Genomic DNA, 17,039 nt, shown 5'->3' with positions numbered 1-17,039 from the left:
TAACAATCATCAACATGAAAAATAGGTCATCTACGTCACTCTGATGGAGTTTTTGGCAGACTTTGACATGATCCTGGGTCAGCAGCTTGGGGACGAACCTGGCAGCAACATGGTGCATGTTCAAATCACACGTGAGGATTGTCTGGACTGTTCAGTTCGAAACCATCAATGGCAGCAATGTTGTGGATTGTTCTCCGACGATAATCAGGCTCAAATTGCTAAATGTTGTCTTCCACTTGTGTTCTTCTGCTCTGAAAGTGCACGTGCCACTCAAAACACCTCAATCGACACATTGCAGCATCGCCGTAAATTGGGCAGATTTGCCCAGTTTCTTACAGAATTTCATGTTCGCTCTGGTTCTAACATGCTGTCCATGATTAACTGGCAGACGTGGTAAGGGACGTGGTCAAAATGGCACCAGATGCACAGCACGCGATGTACACAGGACAATGTTTTTTGGCACGCTGACTTATGAAAGTGCCTGTGTGAACAGCCTTGTGCTGCCATCTGTTGGTTTGTTACAACTTTTTGATACTACGTAGTTAATTATTAATTTTAATTTTAATTAAAATTGTAATTTTAATAACTGATATGAGAGTCGTTAGTTACATCACTATTTTAGACACAGGAAAGTCTTTAGGGTGTGGAGATTTGTGGGAGGGGTTTTAAAATTTCTGGGTTACATGTTTCCATTAGGTCCCTAGTTTTCTTTTATTACTTACATATCACGCAAGATGTCATGTTCAGGGTGTTTAAAAAGAAGGAAAAAATATGTTACTTAATAAATTTGCAGTATTATGACAGTGTACACTGCAGCTGATTAATACCTTTCTTTAGCCAATGGTAAAAGAAGACACTTATTCGACTTTGTTGTTTAAATACAGAATTAATGATACCTATATTGAGTGTGAAATCTGCACAATAACACAAGACCAAGTCAGTTGCACGGTTTCTTACCATAACAGCGGCGTTGACCGACATAAAAACCCGGCCCGCACTCTGCAACACAATAGCCGTCCTTCAGTACGTGGGACGGCTCAGCACATGACAGACAGTCCTGGGGACCCACCCCTTGGCATGAGGAACAGGAGTCATGGCAACCTGCGGAGGAAGGGGTCAGATATGCCATTGAGAATCCGAGCGACGTCTATTCAGGGATAAACTCAGCTTGATAAGCCTTGGTGAGAACTTTCAGCAGCCTGACTTAGACGACATGCCGGTGCGAACTGGAACAAAAGATGACCTTTCTGTGAAACTCAGCCTCATACACGCACACACATGGCCCAATTACAGTACTTTCTTTTCACACGGCCCCCATTGAACCGCACAGTCAGACGTCTAGCTGATCTAATAGAGAAAGTGCTGACTAGAAGTGAAATTATCCCAGTTTTGGCCTCGATAAGGGAGATGACCTACTGAGATCTAACCTTAAATTACCTCTCTGCTATAATTAAAGGCCTAATTACTTCCTGACTATTTGCATTTTGAACAAGTTTCTATAAAAAGGTGACACTTGAATTGATGGAAAAAGGTAAACAGGATTCTCAAGGATGCAGCTCGACATTTCTTCTATTAGATGGTTATGGAAGCTGATGAATGTTGATGGTTCTTAGGGATTAAGACACGTGATACGTACATATGAGACGGGCTCAGAGTTTCCGCTGTTTCTTAATTTACCAACTGTTACTTTATCCCTAGCCGACTCCATACTATGAATAGTGCCTGTGCATCCGCGTTGGATATTTTTTTAACCACCAGTGCAAGCTATTACATGACAATAATATGTATCTAGCTTCTTTTTTCTCCATACTTCCTTCCTTCACTTAAAATTACAACAGCCAACATAAAATTCTCATTCTCATTCCTACAACAAATAGGAGAATGTTGCTCTTGGGAATCGTGTTTCATCGTGAATTGTCTGTACAGTTTCTGGCATCGGAAGAAGCCAGCAATTTGTTTTGTGTTCAAAGCCTTGTGCCACCACCTACACTGCGAGATCCAGGAAAGACAACCCCGAACTTGTGTGCTATAGAATATAATAGAGCTGACAGACTGAATAAATGAATATCTGCTGCTGGAGGTACGGTATAATAATAGTTTGTAGACAAGTGATTACTCACGTATAAAACACAAATGCAATAAATAAGCAATTAAATAAATAAACAGGACCTCTACACTGGACTCACCTTATTAGCACTGGATATGTAAAGTTTCCTCTCTTTCACTTATGTGGTCACAGCTAGCTACAGTTAGCAGTGAAATACGAGAGGCGTTCAAGTCAAACCGGGACTTGTGATGAACTTTCTTGTGAATGAAGGTGCATCGCCAACTAACATTTACAAAACATTCCAAGTACAGTGCGTTGAAAATTAGAATTTTACAAACGTTTTAACGCATCTGTCTGTGAGAACTGTACACACACTATTGCACAGTACATTAACTCAGCTGGAGTTATTGAAACATCCTCATACAATCCATTTTCACATGTTTGGGTCATTTAAGGAGTTCCTGGGAGGCCAGTGTTTCAGACGTGAAGCAGGCAATCTGACCATAGCTCTGATATACTGAGAAAACTTTCTATCTTCCATTATGGTGCATTAGTGTAGCAGGGGATTCGATAAACAAATAAAGGTTTTATAACTTTGTTCTGCTATTTTGTACAATCTAAAGTCCCAGATTGACTTGAACACTCCTTGTATAATGATGAAACTTTGCCTTAAAACCAAATAATTGTAAATAACGAGACAAACATAATGTTACTGCATTATGAAGAGGTGCTGATTAACGGTGAAGATTTTCTGTATTTCTTTTAGTACAAACCTGTCTAATTAGTTTTTACCCTTCTAATTTTACAAATCCTTACATACGCACTTCACATTAATCAGATGGTTATTCGCCCTCAAACAAAAACAAGTCTGTCATGCTTTGTATTAATCTTATTCAACACCTCCAACACCCACTTTGATTCATCATGATGCTAAACTTTGGAGTAGATTGGAACTTTGGAAACTTTGTTTGGAGCTTCTGCACTTATGACTTATGACTTGTACCCAAAAGATCTGCATATAACGATTCGCATATCAATAATTAAATTAAACTCAATGCTACTAAAAATTTTTTCCCCCATCAGTACAGAATATACAGCCATATTAAATCCACTAAAATCTTCCTAGAATCTGGAGATTCCACCTGCACTCACTCTATATACGGTATTTAGGACACATCTACAGTAATTTCTGGTCCGAGTTCATTACAAAGTAGAATGAAACGGCGACATGAGCTGCTGTAATTGCTTCGGATGGTCCGGCGCTCCTGTCACACACCAGTTAGCCCGATCACTATCGCACCGTCCCTTCTGAATTGAAATGCCTGTGGACGGCTTGCGTGTCAAGGGCTTCTATCCGAGTGTCTCATGCCGATGCGGTAAGTAAGAATTGGGTTCCAGACTGGTATCTTGTTAATACTCTTTAGGGAATATAATTTATTTTTAAATCCTATCCTCTCATTTTATCAATCAATTTTCATTTATTCACATTTTAACAATCATACTTTTTTGTTATTTAACCAGCCTGTACAGAGAGAGCTAACATCCACTCAAATCTAGACAGAATTTATGCTTGTTAATGTCTAATATGTACATTTATTTATTTATTTTGTTATATTGCTTTTCCCCCTTTGATTTTCTATTAATTTTACTTTTATACCCCTTTATTTTTTTTGAACCAATGAAATGGCATAAAACACCAAAGTGCTATCCGCCCCTTCCGCTTGAGTGAGCTCACAGATGCCGGTTATGGCATAATTGACGTGAGATTGAGGGAATGCCATTCCAAAAGACTAATCTGCTCTCTAAACTGCCTGCCAAGGGTTGGCTGTAGCGTCACCTGGGAATTAAAGTAACCGTCTCAGAGATGATATGGAGAACGTCTTTCTGTTGCACCACTTGGGAGTGGTCACGTATACATTTTAATCAGAATGACCTAATCTGACTGTGAAACTTTGAACTTTTTTTTTTTTTTTTCAAACTGTTCATCTAAATTAAAACTCATCTTGTATAAAACACACCTCTTTATCCTGTATATATGTTCACGGGAGGCCTGGAGCCTATCCCAGGAGACCTTGGACAAGAGGCTAATCCAAAGCAGAGCGCACATACATAACCTAAGGGCAATTTGGGAACGCCAATTAGCCTAATCAGCATGTCTTTGGACCGTGGGAGGAAACCAGAGTACCCGGAGGAAACCCACCAAGCACAGGAGAACATGCAAACTCCATGCACACAGAGACGGGAATCGAACCCGGACCACTGTGCTGCGCTGACCCAAATTAAAATTTTGGAATGCATATGACTTATGGAATTTAAATGTGCAAAGTCTGATATTTTAGTTGCACAAATATCATCCAGGACATAAAACCCAAGTGTACACCACTCTTACAAGATATTGGATGGGTACTCAAAGTGTCAGAATCCTTTTAGGAAAAGAACAAGTAGCATTAAGCCATCTCTCAATTGACTACAAACAAATAAATATCTAAGAACTGACTTATTGAATCTGAATTTGTGACGTTATGTTAAGACCTTAAAAATGTAAATCCCTAAACGCTGAAAAATAAAAACGTATTTATACCCTACAATAAATTCCATGTAACATCTGAGACTTATGTGAATAGCTCTCACTAACTATGATTTCCACGGTGCTTAAATTTCATTACTTTTAATTTCACAAGCCAGGCTTTTTCGCAGCCATCTATAAAAAAAATGCGCTATGCAGACTGCTTGTGTCATATGTGTGTGTGGGTGTGTGTGTGTGTGTGTGTTTCTTTAAAGGTGCAAATGTTGCAAGAGCACTCACTTAGGCACTGTGTGTGGTCCTGGTATTGTCCCGTCTCGCAGACGGCCACACACTGCCTACCGCTGAGCAGTAACGACCCACCGCATGCTGTACACTCGAAGGCGTTCTCGCAGGTGACACAGGATGGGTGGCAGGCTAATGGGAAGAGCGAGAAACGGAGTGACAGAGAGAAAGGGAGAGGGAGGCAGTCAATTAAGGCATAGCACAATCGGAGACTACACAGGAGTTTTAAAGTGAGTGTGTGTGTGTCAGGGAGCAAAAAAAGGGAAAGAAAAAAGTGTGAGTCACCAAAATATCCATGACAGATTGAGGCAGTATTAAACCTGCTGTGACAACGTAATTAGCTTTTCATTTTTCCCTTTTTTTTTTATTCTACACTGAAACTCAAACCCACAGGAGGTACGGCAGTGCAACACAGGACAGGATGGGTACTGAACTGAAACCATGACGGCAGAAACGCAAGGTCGCTCTCGGGACACGTCGGATGCCTGTCTGCTGACGTTCGATCGCATCCCTGACCTCGGAATGAAAGGGGTTACTTTCAGGACACGTTCTGACCTGTCGGTGTGGCTCACATACGTGCTCCGAAGGTAAAACACTACTGCTTATCAGGCTCGGGGTGTGTCCTGGTGTGCGTTAAACGTGCGTGCATTTCTCTGAAAAACACACCCTTTTAAAACATGTGACCCGGGCCTATAGAGCGAAGACATCAGAACGAGGTTGAATCAACACCTTTATCTCGCACCGATAGATTTATGGCTGACAGCTATTTGGCGCCAAGCGTTTATGGGATTTTAAATACCGCAGTAAACATTAAGATGAGCGCCAGAGATAAGGACGTGCACGTGTGAGTGTGTGTGTGTGTGTGAGAGAGAGAGAGAGAGAGAGAGCTGGAACATGACACAGCAGGAGACAAATAGAGAAGACAACTGATAGCAGTTTTCCCTGACCAGCACCAGAAACAGAAAAAGTTAAGAGAACATGTAAATGTGATATAAATATGAGAAAATAGTCCAGAAGTCAAGAAAGTTCTTAGAAAGTAAATAATCTGGAAGCATACCTGCACAGACTCGGCCATTAGGGAAAAAACCCTGAGGACAAACGTGAACACAGTGTCCTTTCCAGAGAAAAGCGCCGGGGTCTTTACAGCTATTACACTGATCCGGAGTAGTGGAGCATGTCAAACAGTCTGGATGACACTGGACCGCTGTCCCCAAAAACACACACACACACACACACACACACACACACAGAAAACAGCCCATTAAAACAACTTCTTCAGCAGCAGCGAACCAAGGTGACTGGAATCTTAAAGATCATTACAGGTGCTGATAGACTGCAAATATAAGCAACAAAAATCTTCAGATATTAAAGAAGCAGTCTGTATATTGGTGCGTATGGTGTAAAAAATGAGAAAGCGGGACGGTGGCTTAGTGGCTAGCACTGTCGCTTCGCACCTCCAGGTGCACGGTGACATGATGGGTTCGATTGGAATGGGTTCGATTCCATCTTCAGGTCTGTGTGTGTGTGCATGGAGTTTAAATGCTTGGTGGGTTTCCTTCCACAGTCCAAAAACATGCAGATTAGGCTAATTGTTCTTCCCAAAGTTAATGTGTGTGAATGACCAGGGGTCCTACAACAGTGAAAATGGGGTTAAATACAATAGTAATCACTTTTGGCCTCCATGGTCCCTAGTGAATAAAAATTAATATGTATATACAGTACCAACCCAGATGTGCACATCTGAGATGAATGTTTTTTAACAGTGTTTAGCCTTCAAAAATATTACATGCCAGATACAAAACAAAAATCAAGCTCAAGTAACAAAGCTCAAGTAACAAACACAGTTCGAGCAAAGTTTTGTTTCTTCTTCATCCCTTTCCACTGAGAGAGCTCGGCCAATCAGCTCTCTCGAGACCTCCGGCTGCGAGAGGTTACAGCATCACCCGGGAATCGAACTCGCGATCTCCAGATGATAGAGTTTTGTTTCTTCTAACTCATCATTACACATCTTTTCTCATTCGGTTATCTTAATTTTCAATTTTTTTGTACTTTGTAATGTTCTACATGTAGAAAGAATTCAAACAGGTATGATGAATAATTTGTATTAAGCATTAAAGAACCAGTTTGTAATACTGAAAAGTATTTTTAGATCTTTAATAAGAACATATGTCAATGTTATCCAGCATACACTATTAGATTCGCTTGTATATTTGAAGCTTCTGTTTAAATGTTTTCATCATTTATTATAGTTGTGATATAAATCTCAGGCTTTACTAATACAGAGTGAAGTATAAACCATAAAGTATGTACAATATACTGTACATAATGTACATATAGAAGAGTATACTGACCGCATGTGTTGTTTAAAGGGCTGATTGCACAATGTGTGGAGTTGGAAAAAAACTGTCCCTGCTCAGGTAACGTCTAAGAGATATCATGATACAGCTACAGTATGGTTAGGACATTATTAAACTGTCTCATGTATTATGCCTTGGTGGTTCAGTTCTTATTGTTCCACAGTACTAACTAAACTTCTTCTTATCATTACTTTCTTCTAAATAGTGAGAGAGAATGTGTGTAGAAAGAAAAACCAAGTAGACCATCTAATAGGTCCTGAGTGTAATGATACTGACAGGTGGAATTGTAATGGAGGGGAACTGAATATCTTTCCACGTCTGTGCGTTTTCAACAGCAGCAGACATTCACCAGCTGTTTGTAAAACAATTATCAGGCTCCTAACAGGCTGACTGACCATGGTGTAGGACCAGGAGAAGTGCCGACTTAAAACATAAAGCATCCCTTTTAGATTCAGGTCACTCCCTCACTATTTCTGTATAGTGCTTATTCTGTACAGGGTCATAGGAGTGTCCTATGGCACAGACTGGACAGGGTGCCAATCAATCACAGGGCACACGAACGCACACACTCACTCACATGCTACAAATACCAATACGTTTCTGGACTGTGGGAGGAAACCAAAATACCTGGAGGAAACCCACTGGGAAAACAAGCAAACTCCTCGAACCCTCAACTCTGGAGGTTCGAGGCCACTGGTTCGATAACCACTATGCCACCGTGTCGCCTCTCTTCAGGTTGTGTCTTAATAATAATTAAAACAACTTAATAAAAAACTTTCCCGCAAAGTTATTAATAACCATTAGTGCATGTTCACCAAATAGTTGAAACTGATGAGTCCACATATATCCGATCAACAACAGAGAAAAGTTTTTATATTCTATCTGTGAGTTTCCCCACAAAATCCATGAGCAAGGTAATATGTAATAGAGGTCCAGACCAGAGCACAGTCACAAACACTGAATTCATTACCCAGAATCGCAGCATGCTAGCAGGTGCTATCTATCAGACGCATGCTGCTCACTATCGAGTGTGATTAATTGGAGCAATGCTGAATGCAAAAGAAGAAAAGGACTGTTTTCTTAAGGAACTCTGTTGGGAACCAGAAATCCAATTATCTCCCCACAGTCAAGTACAAGATTCATTTGGTCTGTTGTTCTGGCCTTAGTTAGTTCTCCCCGACGCATTTACATGAAGTGACGCTTCAGTAAGCATGACCATATCTGTATATTCAGATTTAAAATAGAACGCATTTGCTTAACCCTATAAGGTAAATATTAATAATGATATAGGGTTAAACCAAGAGACTGTGTTTTATTTAATAAATACTAGACTACAGATTATTAAACATTAACAATGTACTAATAGTTGATTTTTAAAAGTCATAGCAGTATAATTGTTAACCTATTAAATTTAACCCTTAAACGGGCACATTTAGTAACTTATACAATAAGCATTAATATCAGTATTTAAAAAAAAAACTATTTTTATAAAATAAGTACAATTGTATTTTTTTTGCAAATTTCTCTTTACAGAAATGTGCCTTTAACTTTGTATTTTTTTATATACTGTATATACACTACTTGGAACAATTATTACCATAGACAAGTGAAGAAACATATTTGGTAACTTCAGTGACCTTTTTTTGCAATATAAAAAAAAACAATAAAAGATTTTGAAAAAAAAAAAACACACAAAAGTAAAAAAATTGAAAAAAAATTTTCAAATTGTTCTTGATTTTCAATAAGTGCCATATAAAGGGTTAAGATCCAAACAGAAAGTGGCACGCACATTGGAAATACGTAATGTTACAACAGTGAGTCAAAATGATCCCCACTCTGGCTGTAGAATATTGATTTTAATTAAAAGAAAAATATATAATTTTTTGGCATAATCTTCTTGCTTTTTAAAACAAGTTGTTCATCTTTTAACCAGCTTTCGTATTCAATCATTAAAAAAGAATTATTAGGCTGAGCTGCCGCCAGTAATGATTCTATTTAAGAAACTTTCAAAAGTATTAAAATCAAAATTTTGTTTGCTGATATCCAAACGCCTCTGTTTATGTTGTTCCATGAGAGCACCAGGTACACTCTCAGACCACAAAAGACTAATAACTGCACGCAGCTCTTCGTTCATGCAAATCACAAATAAGGCATCTATTTTTCCTCGCACCGCAGTTACAAATGAACTGATTTAACACGTTCACACCTGCACATCAATGACTGGTAGCCTTGAATGGAAAGCGTCGATGAGACACTTCGGCCAACAGAACTTTTAATATAACCGGAGTGTAGATCATTTTTGATTCAACCTTGTATTTACTTTTTGGTGATAATTAACACTGACATCCCGATTAGGTTTGTTTATCGAATTACAAGAAATAACTTTAGACTTTAGTACCCTGGGACTAGAAAATAAAAAAAAAAATAATAATAATTTCGACACCATTTCAGCTGGTATTCAGAATCTCAGCGCCCTACTGAGACCCCTTGTACCCCATAGACCTCTTCCCACCTGCACACAAACACGTGTATCTCACCTGGGTGGCATTCAGGGCAGCACTGTCCCTGCTGAGGCATGGCGAGGGTGCCAACTGGACATGTAGGACAGGAGCGCTGATAACAGGTAACATGACCATCCCGACACTGGCACTCTCGGCATAGACCATCACTTACACTCTCCAGGTTCTGAAACAAACACAACACATTTAAAACGTGAATCCATATCATGATGATGCCACTTTCATCTCCTGACATCACTGATAAAAGACGAATTTCTCTTTAGGCACATTAGAATGGGTATGATCTATGATTATGCGAATTGTGTTGCGCAGCTCTACTTACAGCAAGACGTCTGAAATTCTTCACTTTGGTTTTCTCGCCCTGCTGAATATAAGAATGTCCATGAGTGTGGGTTCTTTGCACTAATATACATCTTATGATACATTTTATAGTATAGCATAAGACAACATAGATTTTTGACTTAATAAACTTAATACCTCGTTTTGCAGGTGCGGATACACACAAGAACTGACTGATGGTTTACACTCTGGGCAGCACTTCCCACTTAAATACACCAACTCTTCCCCCTGGGAGAGTAAAAATGTGTTCATGTGTAAAAAAATAACTTAGTAAATGACTTTCCATAAAGTTTCAGCAGACTCCAATCCCAGTAATAATGCCACATGTAATCTATTTCTCAAACGCTTTATGCGGCTTGCTCCTGTTGGTCGTCTTCATCCGAGAGAACGGCAACATCGAGTGCCTTCTATATGACATTGCTTGATTACCTTAATGTTCATCATTTGAGAGAGACAAGATCTCATTAGGAATGAAAACTATAATATAATAGCTTTCTCTTCTCACTCTCGCCCAAACACTGGCCATGTGGGAAGCTAATCATTTGTCATTAGGAATGGAAGATAATGTATTAATAAGCCATCTTTGAATGTTTTTTTTTTCCTTCTATTTATTCTGTTTCGGTTTCTCAAGTCTGAAGGTCGCTGGTCATATCCTAATTATACAGTCACACCATTAATCTGGAGAAAGCACACTGCAGACTGTCCATGGCAGTGTCCCCAATATCCTTCCACCCCTGATTACTGACATCTGTGGCCTGTCAGCGGCTACAACCCTGGACTGTTTAAACAGACCAATACTGGGGACTTTATCTATACAGCTTTGCAACTACCATGTACTTCCTGGCCTTATTAAACATATAAACACCCCATCATTCTATAGTTCTGGTCATAGCTCATTCTTATATGCTTATATCTAGTTAATGTTGTTGTTTTTTTTTATATCACATACATTACAACATCTTGTTGTAATGTAAATGTGTCTAGTTCTTGTTGTTTCTAGCTGTAGATGTGTCTAGTTTTTGCTTAATTTAATTCTTGTTAGACTTCTTTTTGAGTCTAGCTCTAACTGTGTCTGTATTTATTGTAGCTGTATTTATTGTTGTTTCTAGCTTCAACTATGTTTAGCTAACATCGGCTGTGTCTAGTTCCGGTCAAGCCAAGTCATATACAGTTTAGTACAGAGTTAAACAAAACAACGTTCCTCCAGTACCAAGGTGCTACATACAACATAAATTAACGACATCATTTAACAAAACTAACTAGCTAACTAAGAAACCTCATTAGCTGACTAGCTGAAACAAGACGAATTGACATTTTTAAATCAACAGAAGTCCTATACAAAAAAGTGCACATGCAAATGTGCAAACAAGAGCGACAAAGTGAAAACACGACACATTTCGAAACTTCGTAGTGATGACGTAATGAGTTGAGTTTGTGGGAGGAGAAAGAGTAAACGGTAAAATTACTTTTAAGTAGCAGCGAAGATAGAAAAGAGTTTTGTGGAAAATAAAAAGCGATAAATATTGTTAGCAATTACGGGTCGGTATGAACAATTGTTAGATGGTTGTTGTGCTGGTTGTGTCTTTTCTAGTTATGTCTAGTTTGTGTTGTGTCTAATGTTTAACTCCATGTTTAAATCTAATGTTTAAATCTAGTTCTTGTTATATCAAGCACATGTCAAGCTGTGTCTATTTTTTTGTGCCCAGTTCTTATCGATTCTAGTTTGCATTATACCCAATTTTTATTATGTCTAACTGTGTCCAGTTTCTGGTTTATTTATTGACTGTTTGTTGTTGTTTTGTCTGACTCTAATTATGTTTACCTACTTTTAGTTATGTTTAGTTCTAGTTGTAGTTAATGATAGACGTGTCTAGTCTTAGTTACGTCTAGTTCTGTTTGTGTCTAGGTAAAGACACGTTCTGCTTGTCTCTAACTTTACCATGTCTTGATTTAGCTGTGTCTAGTTGTTATTTGGTTAGTCTTGCCCTGAGTTGTCTACTTTTCTGCTTCACACATATTTCTCCAAGTCAATGCTTTAGCGATTGCATACAGTATCACAGTTTTATGCAGAGGACTCGTTACTTGTGATTTTGTTAAAACCATTCTTCATATTGCCAATCCTTTAGTTTTGTTTCTTTAATTGCCTCAGCTTACCACATGTCGTTTCGCAGCTATTTGTTCCTTTTGTGCTACCTTGTAAATAAATCCTTCTCACACAGGTCTTGATCTGATCACACACGATTCTGATTTACTGTATACTACACTTCTCTGCTGCACTGCAGAATGCCTCGATGCGAGAATGCTCATATAGCCCATATAAATCACTATAAATGTGGAGAGGGATGCTGTAGTTTCTCCTTAGTCGAAATTCAGGTCAATTCCATCCTTAGACCTCCACCAGAGATGTCAAAGACAGGCATGCACCGCTCCTGTATCCTAATGGAAGTTCTGACCCTTTCTGATGTGGTCATATCTCAGTAGCCATACCAGAATAAAAAATGTGCAAGCTAAATCGTGTAAGAAACCTTAGGTCACACTTTTCAAAGTTCAACGGTTCTGAAAAAAAAAAAAACTCTTGTACACTACTACTAAACCCTCCTTTATTTTGTTATCCTTGTCTAACATAATAGCTATCACCCTGGATTTAACCTATGCTGTTACTGTATAGACACAGAATTACAGAATGATGGTTCACCGGTTGCATGTAATCAGCTTAAATATAGAAAAATGAAAGTGGTGCTCCTACCCGTGGGCACTCCAGCCTGGCACACTCAACACGTTGGCAAAGCACCTGGCCACGCTGACACGTGCAGAACTCGCAGCCTGTACCGTTCCACATGTCGCCATGGTAGCGGGTTGTAGCCTCATACAGGCAGCTACCTTTGGTGGAAACGCACTCCTCACAGCATTGGCCGGGCCGCCTCACCTTCGTCTCACCCTGACACAAAGCATAATACATCATGGTTACAGGTTTGGTTGTTAGAATGGGATTGTAATCTATAAATGAAAACCTTTTGTGTATAAATAACTAATCAACAGATTTCATATCTTATGAACAAGCTGGGGAGGATAAGGGCTAACTGAGATGAGACAGACGAATCTTTCACGAAAGCGCTATCTACCATCTTCCACATACATGAGCTCACAATCATCCACTATTGGTTAGTGTCACTGAATGGAAAAACAGAGAGTATGCCGTCCCTCCCACTATGGAAAGCACAGCCAATTTCACTCTCTTGTGATGTCATCAGGAATCAAACTTTCAATAGCGGGAAAATATTATGAAAAGGAATTTACCATAGGATTTTTTTTTTTTTTTTAAATGCCAAGCATGCTTATCCATCTAGTAATTATTTAACAATATCATAACTACACAAAAATAAACAGTGTCTCTTTTAGAACTATATTATATTATACAGTATAATTATAATATATAGTAATATATTATATTTAGAACAAAAATATATACCATGTGTTATTTTACTCCTAGTTGACATACAGTAAGTCTCCCTGATAGAACTGGAAATGTATTATTGTGTATTCCGTATGAAAAATTAAGTGAATCTTTTTGTAAATGACCTTGTCACACTGGAGAGGGCTGCATTTTTCAGTGTGACACCGTGACTGCCCGCGGTGACACACGCAGGTAGTACAACTGCTTTTCTGCCACTGTTGCCCGTCCTGAGGAGAGAAAACATTGTTTTAGGTTTGGAATGGATTAAAGGGAACAGGAATTTAAATCACTTGCCATAATCCTTCTTGGGCACAATAGAATAATTCTACTTTTCCTAATCCTTGCTTCAATTTCATGATCCAAAGGGTTGCTCACACCTGATTGTTGTCTGAATACTAAATACACTAAATGTCCTTGTTCTGGTCAATGGACTTTAAAGGTCCCGTATTTTACCGTTTCTTTGCCAACCTAACACAGATCTCAGGGGTCCCCCAAAATGTGTCTCTAAATGCTGCAGTTGAAATACCACACTGATAATGCATTATTGTTTATACACCAAACTTCCTTTATTCCACTCCTCTTCCAAATGCGCTGTTTCAGTGTCTATGTAAATGAGCTATTGCTTCGGACCACCCCACCAAAGAGTCAAAGCAGAGCTGGGCAGACCTGAGCAACAAGTTGGAGGAGGGGTTCTTCTGTTATAAGGTCACTTTAGGGGGGGAGGATACTTTACTTTTTGCGCCATGGTCGATACAAGAATAGAAAAAGGACAAAAAGCAGAAAATGTTTTATTTTTCTTACACTTATGTGCATATATCCACAATGGAGAACCATTGGAATGTCTAAAAATGAATTTTGCATGATATGTCCCATTAATTTTTATTATATAACACAGTTATGTGTTATGTCGAACAAGACAGACTCTTCACAGCTTAAATAGCTAATGTGTTCAGGTGCAATTGATTAGAGGGGAAAATCGTGCAGAAAGCACTCCTCAGAGATAGAGAATGTATTACTTAAATTAGCAAACTTTCTATATTGTACTTGTTTACCAGTCGTGACTAATTTTCCTCATTAGATCCTGACTGACCTGACACACCAGTGTTCACTGACCATGCTCTTTCCCTTTCATATTTCTGTACTGCCTACTAGTTATCAGTGTTGGGGGAAGTAACTTTTTAAAGTAACTAATTACGTTACAAAATAAAAGTTAAAGTAACTAGTTAAAGTACTTTTCCATTGCAGAAAATTAAAACTCCTTTGTGATTCCTCATGCATGTTGTTTTGGTCAAGACTAGACTACCATCATCACTCAGTGAAGTTTGGCATATATAGTAGAAGTATATATATATATATATAAAAACTAAATAACTTAGTTATATAACTAAATAACTAAGTACTTAATTGGCGGACCTAGAGCAATAGATTACTCGTTACATCAAAAAAGTAATACGAGTTCTTTAACGTGTTACTTTATAACGGGTTACACTCAACACTGCCAGTGACTATGGGAACATTTCAGAAACCTGATAAGTCATATACAAAACTTAAAAGTGGAAACTGCAGAAAGAGAAAACTGCCTGGAAAAAAAGACGGACAGAATTAAAGGAGGGTGTTCTTGATGAGAACCCTCTGCACATAATGTGCTGCTTCAACACCTCATTTTCTTTCAAGTTGTCTCCATCTTAAAAGAGTATTGACCAGTCTGTCTCTCGCCACAAAAGCTGAAATATCACTATTTATCCAAGTACCTTGTACTCTTTTCCGGCGGCTATGCATGGGTTTGAGATGCACTGCGGGCAGCATTTTCCTGGCTGGATTACCAGGTTTTCATTCTGAAAAGGACAAAAAACATTCATATAGGGTTTACAATTTCTGTTTTGCACAGCATGGCATAAACAGTATTGAGAAAGTTCTGTGACATGAAAATGCATCTGTTCCTAACCAGTCCCTGCAATTACACATCAAGGTGACACCACTGAATTTAAATTAAAATTAGTTAACAAATTGTACACTGGGTTCCAAATTATAATGCAAAATGTATTTTTCTTAGATTTTCCAAATTACCCATATGAATTGCAGTCATTGTAATTTTCCAGTCATCAACTATTAGAGTACAATTGAAAGGTTTTTGAACAAACTGCCCAGTGATAACAGTATATTTAAAAAAAAAATGCATTCAAATGCATGTTCCAAATTATTATGCACAAAAGCGTTTCCAAACTTTTCATTTTTATAAAGAACAAAAAATGGTCATTTGTGAAATTATAAGCATTAGCAGGTTATTACAAACTAAAAGGTAACTGAAATCAAACAGTATTCAAGTCAAAACTGCTCTCTTCTCTTACCAGTACTGCACTTCGTACCACCACTAAATCTTTTAGTGATCTGCAGTATTTGACCATACCGGCCTACTTTCACCCTTGACTATAACAGATTAAATATGTTACTATATTATAATAGTTGCTATTAAGGACACTCGTTGCTTGCAACTATATTTGAATATTGTTTTTTTTTATTGTTCATCAATATGTTTTTGTGGTGTTTATGCAGCTGAAATCACATCACAAATTAGACAGTAAAGTGAAGTGCAATTGGAAATGAAGACTGTGACTGTGTCCATTTACCGGCTTGCACGTGATGGGTTGACACTCTGCGACAGAGCACTGCACCTGTCCGTTTCTACATTCACACCTCGTACAAGGACTGGGACTCCATTCTTCTCCATCCCTGTGCTCTTCTCCCTCCCAGGAGCAAGACTCTGTAAAAATGGTACACAGCGCTGTTGCTATTTGTGTCTAACTGTGTGTGTGAAAGTGAGTACTTTCATTGTCCAGAGTCATTGTTCCATTCAAAGACATAATGAAGACATAATAATGTTGCCATAGAGATTACAGTAAGAGACGAGACCACACCAACTACAAGTGAAATAAAGAAAAGCTCAAGAGACATGCTCGATTTTATATGAGTGAGCTGAATCTAATGCTCTGAACTACAACAGACAAATTATGGAATATTATTGGCCCCCAAACACATATAGCATGGTTGATGAGTTGAAAAACTCAGAAGTTGCTCTCCTTCTGTTTATGTGCAAAAGTGCGATACAGAGAGGTTTGATGTTTAAAACAGTGTGCATGGATAAAAGGTTCATGGCCTGCATATAGTACGTAGTAACCGTAATTATTTTATTTATTTTAAATTAGCTCTGAGACTCTGTGTTAAATTTGACAGAAAATATTTTGTTTTTCGTAACATTTAAATGTCTAAAGGCACACAATAGGTGGGTTAACCTGTTTTCTAAGGAATGTAAGCTGGATACACTTAGTATTATGAAATAATTTCAATAAGTAGCCTTCATTTATGGTGAATTCATTTTTCAGATTGACTTACGGTCACATGGCCTCGAAATAAGCACATTCCAGAGACTTTTTAAAATGTTTTTTTTCAAAGAGTTTGGTTGAAATTATTTAAAATGAAACACACAATCAAGTACAGTATAATGCAGTGAAAACCT

General features: G+C 38.3%; 1 protein-coding gene across 1 annotated transcript in view; it reads right to left on the bottom strand.

The window, feature by feature from the left end:
* fras1 (Fraser extracellular matrix complex subunit 1) overlaps positions 1-17,039 on the bottom strand; it is a 138,080-nt gene that overhangs the window by 78,830 nt on the left and 42,211 nt on the right. Inside the window, exons 6-15 of the mRNA XM_053481101.1 lie at positions 16,153-16,286; positions 15,277-15,360; positions 13,651-13,752; positions 12,818-13,009; positions 10,210-10,299; positions 10,055-10,093; positions 9,751-9,898; positions 5,914-6,060; positions 4,854-4,988; positions 958-1,101 (exon numbers count right to left, since the gene is read on the bottom strand). Coding sequence (XP_053337076.1) covers positions 958-1,101; positions 4,854-4,988; positions 5,914-6,060; positions 9,751-9,898; positions 10,055-10,093; positions 10,210-10,299; positions 12,818-13,009; positions 13,651-13,752; positions 15,277-15,360; positions 16,153-16,286 — 1,215 coding nt within the window. The remainder of the gene's footprint in view (positions 1-957; positions 1,102-4,853; positions 4,989-5,913; positions 6,061-9,750; positions 9,899-10,054; positions 10,094-10,209; positions 10,300-12,817; positions 13,010-13,650; positions 13,753-15,276; positions 15,361-16,152; positions 16,287-17,039) is intronic.

Source organism: Clarias gariepinus, chromosome 21, assembly GCF_024256425.1.
Source record: "Clarias gariepinus isolate MV-2021 ecotype Netherlands chromosome 21, CGAR_prim_01v2, whole genome shotgun sequence".
Lineage (NCBI taxonomy): Eukaryota > Metazoa > Chordata > Actinopteri > Siluriformes > Clariidae > Clarias > Clarias gariepinus.
This window is presented reverse-complemented; position numbering and strand designations above follow the sequence as displayed.